The sequence below is a fragment of the Marmota flaviventris genome, chromosome 6 (genome assembly GCF_047511675.1).
Source record: "Marmota flaviventris isolate mMarFla1 chromosome 6, mMarFla1.hap1, whole genome shotgun sequence".
Classification (NCBI taxonomy): Eukaryota; Metazoa; Chordata; class Mammalia; order Rodentia; family Sciuridae; genus Marmota; species Marmota flaviventris.
Window position 1 is genome coordinate 35980971 of NC_092503.1, and position 13012 is coordinate 35993982.

The 13012-nt window shown below is 32.8% G+C and overlaps 1 protein-coding gene across 2 annotated transcripts in view; it reads left to right on the forward strand.

Annotated features, from left to right (window-relative positions):
• The window catches only part of Themis (thymocyte selection associated), a 201095-nt gene that overhangs the window by 39913 nt on the left and 148170 nt on the right, over positions 1-13012 (forward strand). For both annotated transcript variants that reach the window (XM_027947373.2, XM_071613042.1), the window contains exon 2: positions 2861-3019. In XM_027947373.2, coding sequence (XP_027803174.2) covers positions 2861-3019 — 159 coding nt within the window. The remainder of the gene's footprint in view (positions 1-2860; positions 3020-13012) is intronic.

Sequence of the window (13012 nt, forward strand, 5' to 3'; positions counted from 1 at the left end):
TTTGTTGGTACTTTCTATATATACATGAAAGTGAAATTCCCTGTGGTCCATTTGTATGTGCATATGATGTAATTTTATTAAGTCTATTCCATATTTCCTCCTCTTTCCCATCCTTCCTCTCTTACTCTCAATCTTTCTTCTACTCCACTGATCTCCCCTATATAATTTTGATTTGAAAGAATTCACAGTCTGAACTCCCTCTATGTTCTTCTCTAGCCTCTGTTTTTAACCACTTCCCTTTTATTACCTTACAGTTTAGACATAACAAACTACTTGAAATTTCAAGAATGTGTCAGGCTCTTTCACATGTCAGTGCCTTTTCAAATACTGTTCCCTCTACCTGTCCTATGATCTTGTGATGCATCCTTTAAAATACAGCTCAGCTCTCCTCTCCTTTAGGAATTCTCCTTTAATGTTTTCCCCATGCAATTGCTAATTAAACACCTATCATATGCTCCCACAATGTCCTGTATTTCCTGCATTACAACTTTCTCATAATCTGTTGCAGATGTTTACAGTACTTGGCCATCTTCTTCTAAGCAGAGCTTCTGGTGAAAAAGACTGCATTTTATCTGACACATACTGCCAAACACACTGCTGGACCCATAGTGCAGCATCATATGACTAAATCAACATGGTCACTCCAAATGAATTTGGGCTAACTAAATAAAGACACAGACACAGAAAATATCTTTTTCTTTGGGATCAGTGACTGCTCCTCAGCCACAGCTCCCACAAGGCGGGCAAGGCAGGCAAAAAAGAGAGGGAGCATGCCTCAAACCCAGGTTTTATTGGGGAGAAGCCATTCAAACGAGGCAAGGGGTAGGGTTACAACAAACAAGTGGTTGTAATCCAACCCCATTGAGTGATGCATCTTTCTTATCCAAGTGGAGGTAAGGTCCAATTGCATTGCAATGTGTGCAACACCAGTGCAGTACCTCTTTACTCGGGACTTAAAAGTGTGTACATAGCTCCTTTCCAGAGTAGCTCCCAACACTGTAGTAGCCATTCTCTTATGTTTGAGGACTCAGTGGAGAAAGGAGATTGATATGTTATAGTCACACATTAATACAATGCAATATTTTCTCTCATGAAGTTTAAAATTAAATTGGAAGTAATAAAAACTAAATTCACAAAAAGTTAAATACAGGGTGAAATAATACTTAAGATTTAAAATGTTAGTATGTAATAATTGATGAGGATTATAGCAAACAGCTTTTCTAAGTTTATTGGAGGAAATGTCATTGTGGATTATTTATTGTTTATTTGGATGCCTCAATTTGTTCCACAAAGGACTTGAGACTGCTGATGATTCTATGTATTACAGTTTTTAAAAAGTATGAGAATTTAACTAGTTAAGGAAATAATATGAGAAAAAAAAAGGTGTTGTTGAAGTACATACTGATAGCTTGAGGAACAGATACACACTAGCTTACAAAATTACTCTTCATTAGCTAAGGGACAGTAATGTTGATGTACTGAGGTCATTTCCACCCTGTCTGGATGGTGGACATTTATGGGACTATTAGCAGCTCCCTAGTCCTTTGGTTTCTGGAGGAAATTGGCTAGTAAGGTACCTGGAAGGAGAATGAGATCAGACATCAATTTTCTTAGGTTGCCTGGGGCTGGCTGTACCTCTATGCAAATAGCCCATATGTTAAACCTTCTTAAATTGTTTTAATTTGAGTGTGTCCCTTTACCTGGTGGGACTCCGATGTAATTGAAGAGTTGGATTGTAGAGCTAGATTGAATGCCAGGCTTAATAACTTTTATGAGAACCATTAATGCCATAAAAGTGTTTCCAAGTTCTTACTATATATCAGGTCAGGCAGGGTCTGTGAAGGAGTATTCAATATAAAAAAAAAAAAAAAAATCAGAAATCAAGCAAACCTAAAACTTTGTCCTCGAATACTTTAAATTTAGTGTGATTAAGAGGCTATGAACTATCTCAAAGGTTCGAACACATTAATATTCTATTTAAATAAAGCTTTGGCTCCTCAATGTTTACTTACATCAGCCTTTTTTACTTCATAATTGTAGTGCAGTAGCACGCCAGAATTGTGGTTTTGGGTTGTTTTCTTTTCACTAGGGGTAGATTGTTCGGCCTTTCTGCCTCCCCACTTTCCCGTTGCTTATTCTTTGGTTATTTCACTGCCCCTTGTCCTTTCATCAGAGGACCAAACAAGGAAAATGAATGAAAAGCTTAACTTTAGAATCTATGATGAAAGGTTTGTCAGGAAGGATACTGAAAATCCTGAATCACAGTGAAGCTTTTCAGTTTATCTGGGCTGGTCTGCCCCCTGTTGCCATAAAGGTATTGTTTCCAGCTTATCAAAACCTATCAGATAAAAATGGGCAAATAGTCTTATATTCACAATAATGAAGAGGAGCAGATCTAACAAATAGATATGGTGCTCTTCTTCCCTGGGGAACAGACCCGCCTTTGGATCTTGGATTGTGTTACGACCCTGTTTGCATTACTTACTTAAATCATTGTTGACTCGCCTGAGCCTAATTCTGTGACTTAGAAAAAATAGATCATAAGTCCCATCAGTGGAAGGCCTGTTTGTTGTTTTGACCTTGGAAAGATGAGCTAAAAGTGCTGAGGAAACCACAAATTCAATTTATAATAATGCAAAAACAAGATTGTTTACACTTTGCCAGTGGATAGAGTGAAAATCTAATATGTTTCCTGGTACATGGTGTACATTTTGCTAGGCTTGATTAAACTCCTGTTTAGTAGGGAACTAAGAGAGGAACTAAGCAAAGACACTTCACATGAGGCTTTTTACTCCGATGGCTTTGTCCTTCACTGTTTAATTCCTTTTTAAAATCTGCTTTTACTTTTCTTTCCTTTCAGGCTCTGTTTATGAAATGTTTGGAAATGAATGCTGTTTGTCAACAGGAGAAGTGATTAAAATCACTGGTCTCAAAATTAAGAAGATTATAGCTGAAATTTGTGAGAATACTGAAGGTTGTGTGTCTCCAGAACCATTTGAACTGCCTATGAATTTTCCAGGTATACTATGTTGTAACCACTTCACATTTGTAAAACTATATTGTTAATAGTTATGTACATCTCTAAAAACAATTAAAAAAAAAAAGATAGCTCCCCCCGCCCCACTCTACAACTGTTCTTAAAAAAAAAAAATAGAATTCTTTTAATTCAATCAATTTAAGGACAAATAGAAAACATTGCACTCTAATGTTACACAGATAGCTGTAGATTATATATAAGCCAATGACTGTGGTTGTGGCTCCATGAATCTTTATTTACAAAGCATGTGGCCATTAGGTTTTAGCCTATAATTTGCAGATCTCTACTCTAGACTAAAATTCCTTCACAGATTCTTTGACATATATATGACATTATATTTCATGTACAAAATGCCCTTTTTGAAAACAAGAAAATGCTCAATAACTGTATATTGAATAAATAAAGAGTAGTGGAATTGAAAACATGAAAGTATTTTTGGTGTTATGTGCTTCATAGTATGATTGAAGTATACCTGGGCTCTATGGGAGGCTTTATAAAGAGCACCAGACTGCAGTTGGTCCTGTTTCAGACATGGATTCTGGAATCAATTTCAGTCTCAACTCTATGCCACTTTTCAGTCATGTAACCTTGACAAGATATTTTTCTTCCTTTCATGCAGAATGGGAATAGTACTATTATCTGTCTCCTGGTGTTGTGGGAGGACTAATATTAAAATATATTTAAAGTACTTGGGTTGATAGCTGGCATATAGCACGGGCCATAAAAAAAGCTTCAACTTTTATTACCATTATTAAGATTATTATTGCTATCATTGAGGAATTCCGGAAAACTTTGCAGGGAGTGTTATAATTGAGCTGATGTTTGAAAAATGAAAGTAAAGTAGCTGTTTTCTAGAAGGGGATTCCTTCAGGTGCTCTCATATCCTATCCCTTTCACTTGAAACCTAACCCATTGTTCAAGTCTAACTATTATCACTGTCATGTGCAACAATGGTTCTAAAATTGGCTGCACATTGGAATCACCTAGGAGATTTAAAAATTCCTGATGATTAGGTCGTTTGTATAAGACATTCTATTTATTTGACTGGTCATGAAGGTTTCATGGTCATCAAGATTTCTTAAATTTCCCAGGGTGACACTCATGGATAGCCAAAGTTGAGAACCATTGCTTTATAAGAAACCATTCCTAAGTACTCTAATTAGATGTAACAACTCCTTTTTTGAATCATTTTTGTTTTGCATGTCTTAATTATTGTATGTATTGCATTTTGCATGTAATTGAAGCTATCTGCATGCTGTGTGACTAACACTACCTACTTAATAGATAATAAGGTTGCAAAGGGTTAAAGCTGAATCTTATTTATAGATATAATCTCCACAGTGTTAAGGATAAAATGTACATAATAAAAATGTACTTAATTAAAATGACTAAAATCTTCTGTAGAAAGAGGTTTTTTTTATTAGAATAGTGAAAAAACTTAACTTTTGGTTAAAGTCTAAGTGGGAAGTTGCTATTTTGAAAAATCCTTTTAACTTTCAGTTGGAGTGATAGTTTTCATCATTTAAGAAAAATAAATTAAATATCTTTACAAACTAATTTTACTGAAAGACTCAGGATTAAAATAGAGGAATACAGTTATTGGTGATGATCAGAAAATGTTTTGTTTTCCAAGAGAACTTCTGGGTGGTGTTGAAAATGATCTGAAATAAAGAAGTAATTCTACAATAGCACTAAGGAGAATGATAAAAATAAGGCCATTAATATTTTTAATAAATCTTAACAGTAGCAAAATCTTTTTCTATATTTAAAACTTTCAATTTAAACTCCATTTAGATTTTAAATTTCAAAAAGTCAGTGTTATTTTAAAACATCTTGCCTTATTTGACCAATTCTCTTAATTTTCTTTTGTTAATTTCTAATATCATTCTGTTACCAGAAGATATATTTCATGTGATTCAGTTTTTCAAAATGCATTACAACTTATTTTATAGCAAAAAAAATGGCTGATACTGAACAATGTTCCATATAAACCTAAAAAGAAAGTGCATTTTACTATCTTTGAATGGAATGTTCTAAAGATATCTGTTTGTTTATAGTGTTATTCAAGTAATTTATTTCCTGGTGAATGTGCTCTCTAGTTCTATGCAAGATTGAAAGCAGAGTATTAAATTTTCCAATTCTTACTTTGAGTTGCGCATTTTCCCATTCAATTTTGTCAGCTTTTCTTGCAATCCTCTGGAGTTTCTGGGATTATAGGCATGCACCACCACGCCCAGTACCTCCCACCTCCAATTTCTTAAGGTAGAAACTTTTTCTGTCTTTATCCTTCTCTAATATGTGCATAAAATGCCATAAATTTCCCCTGAAGAATATCTGTTACAGGATCACAGATTTTGATGTTATGTCTTTGTTCTCATTCAGTTTAAAATATTTTTTAAATTTATCTTAAGCTTTCTACTTTAATTCATTTGCTATTTAGAAATATGCTGTTCAATATCCAAGTTTTTGGAGATTTTCTAGCTGTCTTTCTATTATTGGTGTCTGTTTTAATTCTATCATAGTGTAAGAGCTGACATATTAAGATTTTTATTTTTTTTAAATTAGTTAAGAAATATTTTATGGCTCACAATGTGGTTTATATTGTGAATATCCATATGAACCTGTGCAGAATGGATGACCTACAGTGTTGGTTGAAATAGTACATAAATGTCCATTATTTGATTTTCTGAAGTTTGAGTATGATGTTAATTTGGGGGGTCCATTTTTTTTCAGCATTTACCCTCTTGATGTTTTCTGAGCTTTCTGAATCTGGTTTGGTGTAAGTTTTCAGTCATTATTGCTTCAAATATTATTTCTATTCTTTTCTCTGTCTTTCCCTCTGGTATTCCCAATAATAATATTTTACAACCTTTTAAAAAGTATTGCCTATTATCTCAGTCCATAAATATTCTAGGATTTTGTGGTTGTTGTTTTTAGTAGACCTGTGTTTTCCTCTTTGTTTTTCTGTCTTGGAAATTTCTATTGACATATCCTTGGGCTCAGTGATTCTTTCTTCGCTTGATCCTGTCAAGTCTACCAATCACCCCATCAACATTTTCTATTTATGTTGCATCATTATTGATTCCTAGCATTTAAATAATTTCCTAGAATGTCTATCTGCTTACATTGCTCATCTGTTTTCACATGCTCTGTACTTTATCCTTTAGATCCATTAGCGACATATTAATCATAAATTCTTGGTCCGATAAGTATAATATGCCTACCAAATTTGAGTCTGATTCTCAAGTTTGTTTTGGATCTTCAAAAGTGTGTTTTTGCTTTTTAGAATACCTTGTAATATATTTTATTTATTTATTTTTTACTTTATAGCCAGATATGACATGTTGGGTACAAAGAACTATAGTAAAGGCTGTAAGTAAAGTGGTGGTAATGTGTAGGGTGAGGAGTAGCATTCTAGGGTTCTATGATGAGGGCTCATTCTTTCATTGAGTGTGCACCTTTGAAATGTGAACTTTGCAAATGCTTGTTGTCACTTACCTTGGGATAGGATGCGTAGTAGAATGGGGTGGAGGTGGGTATTTTCTTCCCCTAGAGTGGAGGACCAGAGTAGATTGGATCTGGGTATTGTTGTTATTGTTCTTCACCCAGTCAGATAAGACGCGATAAAACGCCAGTTGTTTAGTAGTTGGTAAAGTAGTTTTTCTTAAGGGCATGTCTTGTTAAAACAGAATGCTCTAATGTATTTCAAAATGGTTCCTTTACCCTCTCTCCTGCTAGAATCACGAGGGGACATTTCCTCTGATATTCACTATGAGAGTCTGGTCAAGTTTTTTTTACTGGGCAGTAAAAGTTATGAAAGTATAAAGGTCCTCCTGTGACTAGGTCCCCTCAAGTTTTTAACTCTGAGGTTTGCTCCTCTGAATCTCCTGGAATTTGCAAATTTTAGTTCAGGTCCCCCCCCCCCCAATACTTGTTCCCCTGGAGGATTTTATTTGCAAGTTTCTGCCCTGGTAAGTTGTGATTTTTCACTATCTGCCTATGTCTTCAACTTTGGGTATCAGACCTCAGATCTAGGAAGAGTTGTTGATTCTTCCTATGGTTCATCTTTATGATTGTTGTTAGAGTCAAGTGTCAAGTGTCAACTCCAAAACTCCTTAAATGGAAGCCAGCAGACTATTTTTAAAATGTATTTTTTTCATTGTTTTCAAGTGGTTTCTTTAGATTTACAGTTATCATCTTAATTTATAACAGTCTATTTTGGGTTAATTTAATTTCGATGATTTACAAAACTTATCTATAGCTACATTTCTGCCTCGTACTGTTGTTATAAAAATTACATCTTTATATATTGTGTTCCAAACAACAGAGATTTAAAATTATTGATTATGCAATTATCTTTTAAATCACAAGAAAAAGCAATCTTTTCAAACAAAAGTCTACATTTAAACTATCTTTCATATTTATTTTTATAGTTGCCTTTATCAATATTCTATTTCCTCATGTGGAATAGACTTCCTGCCCTATGTCCCTCCATTTCAGTTTGAAGCATTCCCCTTAGTATTTCTTCTATGGAAAGATTGTTAGTGACAGAATCTCTCTGTTTTATCTGAAAGTGTCTAGATTTATTTTTCATTTATGCTAAGCATATTCTCTCCCAGTGAGCTACACCTCTAGCTCTAAGTTTTTAATCTTCTTCAAAATTTCTTTTATATGATTAATCATTTATATTTTCCTGTTTTCAAAATTCTCTATCTTTGTTTTTGAGCAGCATGATCATGTAGTGTCTAGGCGTAGATATTTAAATTTATCCTACTTGGAGTATGTTGAGATTTTTTGATGTACAATTTTTTTTACATCAAATTTTGGAAGTTTTTCCAATTTTTATTTATACATTTCTTCTATGCCTTTGTCCCCTCTCCATTTGGAATTCCCATTTTTTCACATCTTTCTATACTTGTTTTTATCTTGTAGAACTCTAAGACTCCATTTTTTCTTTATACAATTTTTTTTTCTCTTTCTCAGATTGTTTTATCATAATTGGCTCATTTTAAAATTTGGCTTATATTATCTATTTTTGAGACATAATTCTCATACTTTTTTTAGTTCTATAAACATGATTTCCTTTAGTTAATGTATTTAAGAGAGCTTAATTTTTTTTTTCTGTTAAGTCCAATGTCTGAGTCTCTACAGGGACAGTTTTATTTCTTCTATCCAGTGATTGGCCATTCTTTTCTTTTTCTTTTTCTTTGTTTGTCCATAAATTTCTATTGTTTTTCTAAAAAACTGGATGTTTTAAATAAGTGAATGTAGTTACTATAAAAATTGTATTCTCTCTCTCTTCTCCACAGCTTGTTATTGTCACGTGTTGAATAGCTTTTCTGAACTAAATCAGTTAAGTCCACATTTTCTTTGTCATGTGTAGCTACTGAAGACTTTGCTCAATTCAGTGGAAAACCAATATCTGGACAGAGTATTTAAAAATTTTTTTAAATACAACTGAAACCACAAAGTCTCCAGTCTTTGTGGAGGGATTTGTTTCATTTGGGGCATGCCTTCAACACTTGTCAGTGAAAATTCTTTTTTAGTCTTTACTTCCTGCTAATGTGGAACATCACAATCAGCCAGAATTGAGAATAAAGGGTTTTCTCAGTTTTTCTTCCTGAAAAATTCCTGAACAATTTTTACATATTTATGTAAGTAACCTAGATTTTCAATTTCTAGAAGTTTTTATTTCACCATTTTTGCTGGCATCATCCATTCTTCTGAATTAAAATATGTAAACATAGATCCTCAATTTCACCTGGTAACTCAAAAGTTTTGGAGAAACCTTAGAAAGGTCCACAGAATGATTTCTTTCCAATTAATGATAAGTAAATCTACTGAAAAAAGATATTGTCCTTTGACCAATAAACAGTTTTAAAGATAGAATTCAAGAAAATTTGAGCTCAAGCAAAGGTCAAGGAAGGAAGGTTTTGTAGGAATGTGGGAAAGCAACTTTCATGAATGAAACTGAAACCTGATTTTTTTTTTTTTTTTGCTAAAGTATAAATGGGAAACTGAACTTCCAATATATACCAGTGGTTGCATCCTATATAATGTTTTTGTACATCTCTTTCAACTCAAAGAATGTTCAAATAAATTAAAAGAAATAAAAAGCTCTCATTTCAGTTCTCTATGGGAATAAGCAAACTGCTTTAGAAGCACAATTTGGTCTTTAAAAGATAGCTCTTTTAGTTGAGCCTTTTTAGAAACTAGAAACCTCACCATTCTTGACAAACACAACAAAAATAAATCTTGATACTTAGTAGTTGATTGCATTATCCCCATAGATTGGTAAATCACATAACATTTGGTTTATAGTGAAGATCCAAATTTCTAGATCACCTCCTAGAAGATTTATCCCTCCTTTATAGTGTTATGAAGCATGAATAATAAATGTCTCGTCTTTAGTCATGAGAAATATACTGAAAATGTTTCAGTACATCTTTATGATAAACAGTCCTTCCCTGCCATCTCCTGAACAGCACCTTAACATTGTGTCTCTAAACCATATGTTCAAGGAAGGCTAAGGAAACAGCTGTAAACTGCTTTTAAAATTTACGAAGGTAGACTAAAAAAATATTATTTTTATATTCTCAGACCTGACTGTATGGTTTGTATTATACATAGGTATTTTTTTTCCCCTGGAGGTAGGTTTTGCAGGAGATGTGGAAGTAAATTTAGAAATGGACAGTGTTCTGCTATGCTACACTCCTTCTTGTCCATATCACACACCCAAATGAGGGTCCTGATAGTGTGCCAGAGTCTATTCTGAGTATTATTATGTTTATATAGGTTATGGATTGAATTTACATTTTACAGATGAGAAAATCGAGTTACCTACAGGTAGGTCTACTAACCCACTAAAAGTCACATTGTGTGTTAGTGAGATGTCTGCTGTTGGGACAAAACATAGACAAAGGAGAAAAAAGTTTATTTTAAAACTTAATTTTTAAAAAGTTTAAGTTTCCTTCTTAAAAGAATGAAAGATTTATTTATTTATTTTTATTTATTTATTTATTTATTTTTTTGTATTATGGTTTTGGAGGTTTCCATCTGATTGCTGGGCTTCATTGCTTTGGTCTTGTGACAAGGCCAAATATATCAACAAGGAATGTGTGGTGGAACAGTTTCTCACCTTATGTTGGCCAGAAAGCAAAGAATTACAGAGAGAGAGAGAGGGGAAACGGGGAAGAAACCAGGGTCTTAAAATCCCCTTTAAGGGAATGCCCCCAGTGGCCTCACTTTCTTCCACTTGGCTATGCCTCCTAATAAAGGCATATCCTCCCAATAGTATGCAGACTGGCAAGCAAGCTGTTAACACATAGACTTTATGAGATATTTTAGATACAAACCATAACAATTAGTAAATATCTTTGTTAAATCAATACTGGCACCATCCAATAGAAATAAAATATAAGCCACACTGGTGATTTTAAGTTTTTAGTAGCTACATTTATATTATTTTGTTGCATGAAATTACTCTATAAAATCTCTAAATATAGTAACTCCAGACAACAAATTTTATTTCACATAATCTTCTGAACATATGAAACATTTATAATAGTATTAAGAATAAAACATGGTGTGCATTTTGGCACACGCCTGTAATCTCAGTGGCTTGGGAGGCTGAAGCAGGAGGACTGCGAGTTCAAAGCCAGCCTCAGCAAAAACAAGGTATTAAACAATTCAGTGACACCCTGTCTCTAAATAAAATTGGATTAATAATAGAAGTGCTTCCACATGAAATTGATTCAGGTTAAATGACTCCAATTTATGAAATATGTTCCTTTCTGCCTGGTGCCAAAATATATGACTCATTATCATTTTCAAAATAAAATTTCCTATTGTTTTATTTGGATAATGCCTGAATAGACTATATTTAATATAACATTCAATGGTCATTCATTGTATTTTAATCTACCATTGAAATGACTAAATCTCTCATCTTTAACCATGTTATTATGAGTATAGGTAATTTTTATTTGACTAAAATATTGGTTTCTATAATATTATAAGAAAATCATTATAAAGATATTTAAAGTATATTTACTAGCTTTATAGTGAATAACATTTTTATATTCTGGTTTTGAAGGACTTATTTTAAAAAAGCAAGATGTAAGGCAGAATTTACTTCTGTTTTTCTACCTGGATATTACAATTAAGCATGTTATAAAGTGGCCATACTTAGAGCTCCTTCTCTTTCAGGTAACTTGCTTTCCAAGGAACTAAGAGGCTTTCTTTGAAATTTTATGGGTCAACTTCTCTTAAGGAACTTCCTTCCTACTGTTCTCACTTAAACAAAAGTTTTTTAAAATATTCTGCTGTGTCTATTATGTAAAATATTTTCCTATAAAAAAGAAATATTCTGTACAAATTTTATAAGAAAACATGAATTCTTTAACATGCAAAAGAAATTCCAGCTTTTATAGCAATTGACAGTTCAATTTTTTTGGTCAACTTTTCCTCTACACTATAGTACATGATCAGATTATTTCTGTAAGTCCTTGGTCTCTGGATAACAACTATGTGTATTATCTGGAAGACAAATAGACTTCGCAGTTCTATGTTAAAATAATCTTTTTTTCCCACCTGTGTTCATTTGAGTATGCGAAAAGAATTCTGACAGAAAGATCACTTAAAAATAGGCTGTTCCTTATAGCTGGTGCCATTCTACAAGTTTTCATTGTGATATTTTATGTCTATCTTCTAATATCTACTTCATAACTCCTTGTTCTTACTATCCCACTTTCCTATTTGCACAGTTCTTCTGAATTCTCTTCATGGTATTATCTCAACAGCATGACCATGGAAGGACTAGTATGAGAGAAACCTGATTGCCCTTAAAAAATTGTGTTGTTAGGTCTTTAGGTCCTTGAATCTTACCTGATGAGTAGGGCATATTCTTTTCATACTAAATTTATTTAGAGGTTCTTCCATTGGAACCCAAGGAGAATTTCTACATACTCCCTAAAACCCATAAAACATATACACCACAGCCCTCCTCCAATACCAAAATTCACACCAGAGTGACACATGTGTTACAATTGGTGAGTTCTTATTGATGTCATTAACACTCAAAGTTCATAGTTTCCATTAGGGTTCACTCTTAGTGTTGGAATCTATGATAATTTAGTCTTTTCAGATTAATTTGTATTACTTTCTAATTTGTATTTAATATTCCTCCATAGCTTTTCATGGCCCTTTGAAATACATTCCTTTCTAGAACTGAATAATATTCCATTCTCTGCATGAACCACAGTTTATTATGCATTCACCTCCAGAATTACCTCTTGATTACTTCTAAGTTTTGGCATTTTGAATTAATCTACTATAAACATTCATATTTAGGCTTTTGTGTAGACGTAGGAACTCAACATTTTTAAACTTATAAAATAAATTATTTTCCCCAGTTTTATAAGTAACACATGAATATTGTGTAAAATTAGAAAATGGAAGAAAAATCAGGGATGTAAATAAAAATTCTGTTTAATTCTAACTCCAAAGCTAAAGAATTAATATTTGGCACATTTATTCCCATAGTTTTCTAATGCAATATAGACTCACATGATTTAACATCCCAAGAACATACCTGTGTCATTAAATATACTTATTTTATTAAATCTACTCATATGGTCATTAAAGCAATTTGTACTGTAATAAATAGCTTTTTAACTAAAACTTTATCTGCATTCTGTAAATTAAAATTTCATATATAAAATTATAAGTTTATAAGTAAAATGTTTTTAAGGCATTGATATATATTGCCAAATTCTGCTTCATAAAGACTCTCACAATTTGTATTTCTACTAGAAATTCTCAAAAGTGTCAATCTAACTGATTTTTTGAGACTATAATTTGACTGTTCATCTCTCCCACCTCCCATTTTTTAAAGCATTAGCTTTTCTGAAATGCAACTTGCATATAATAAAATTCATCTGGTAGAAGTACCTATTTCAGTGGTTTATGGTATAC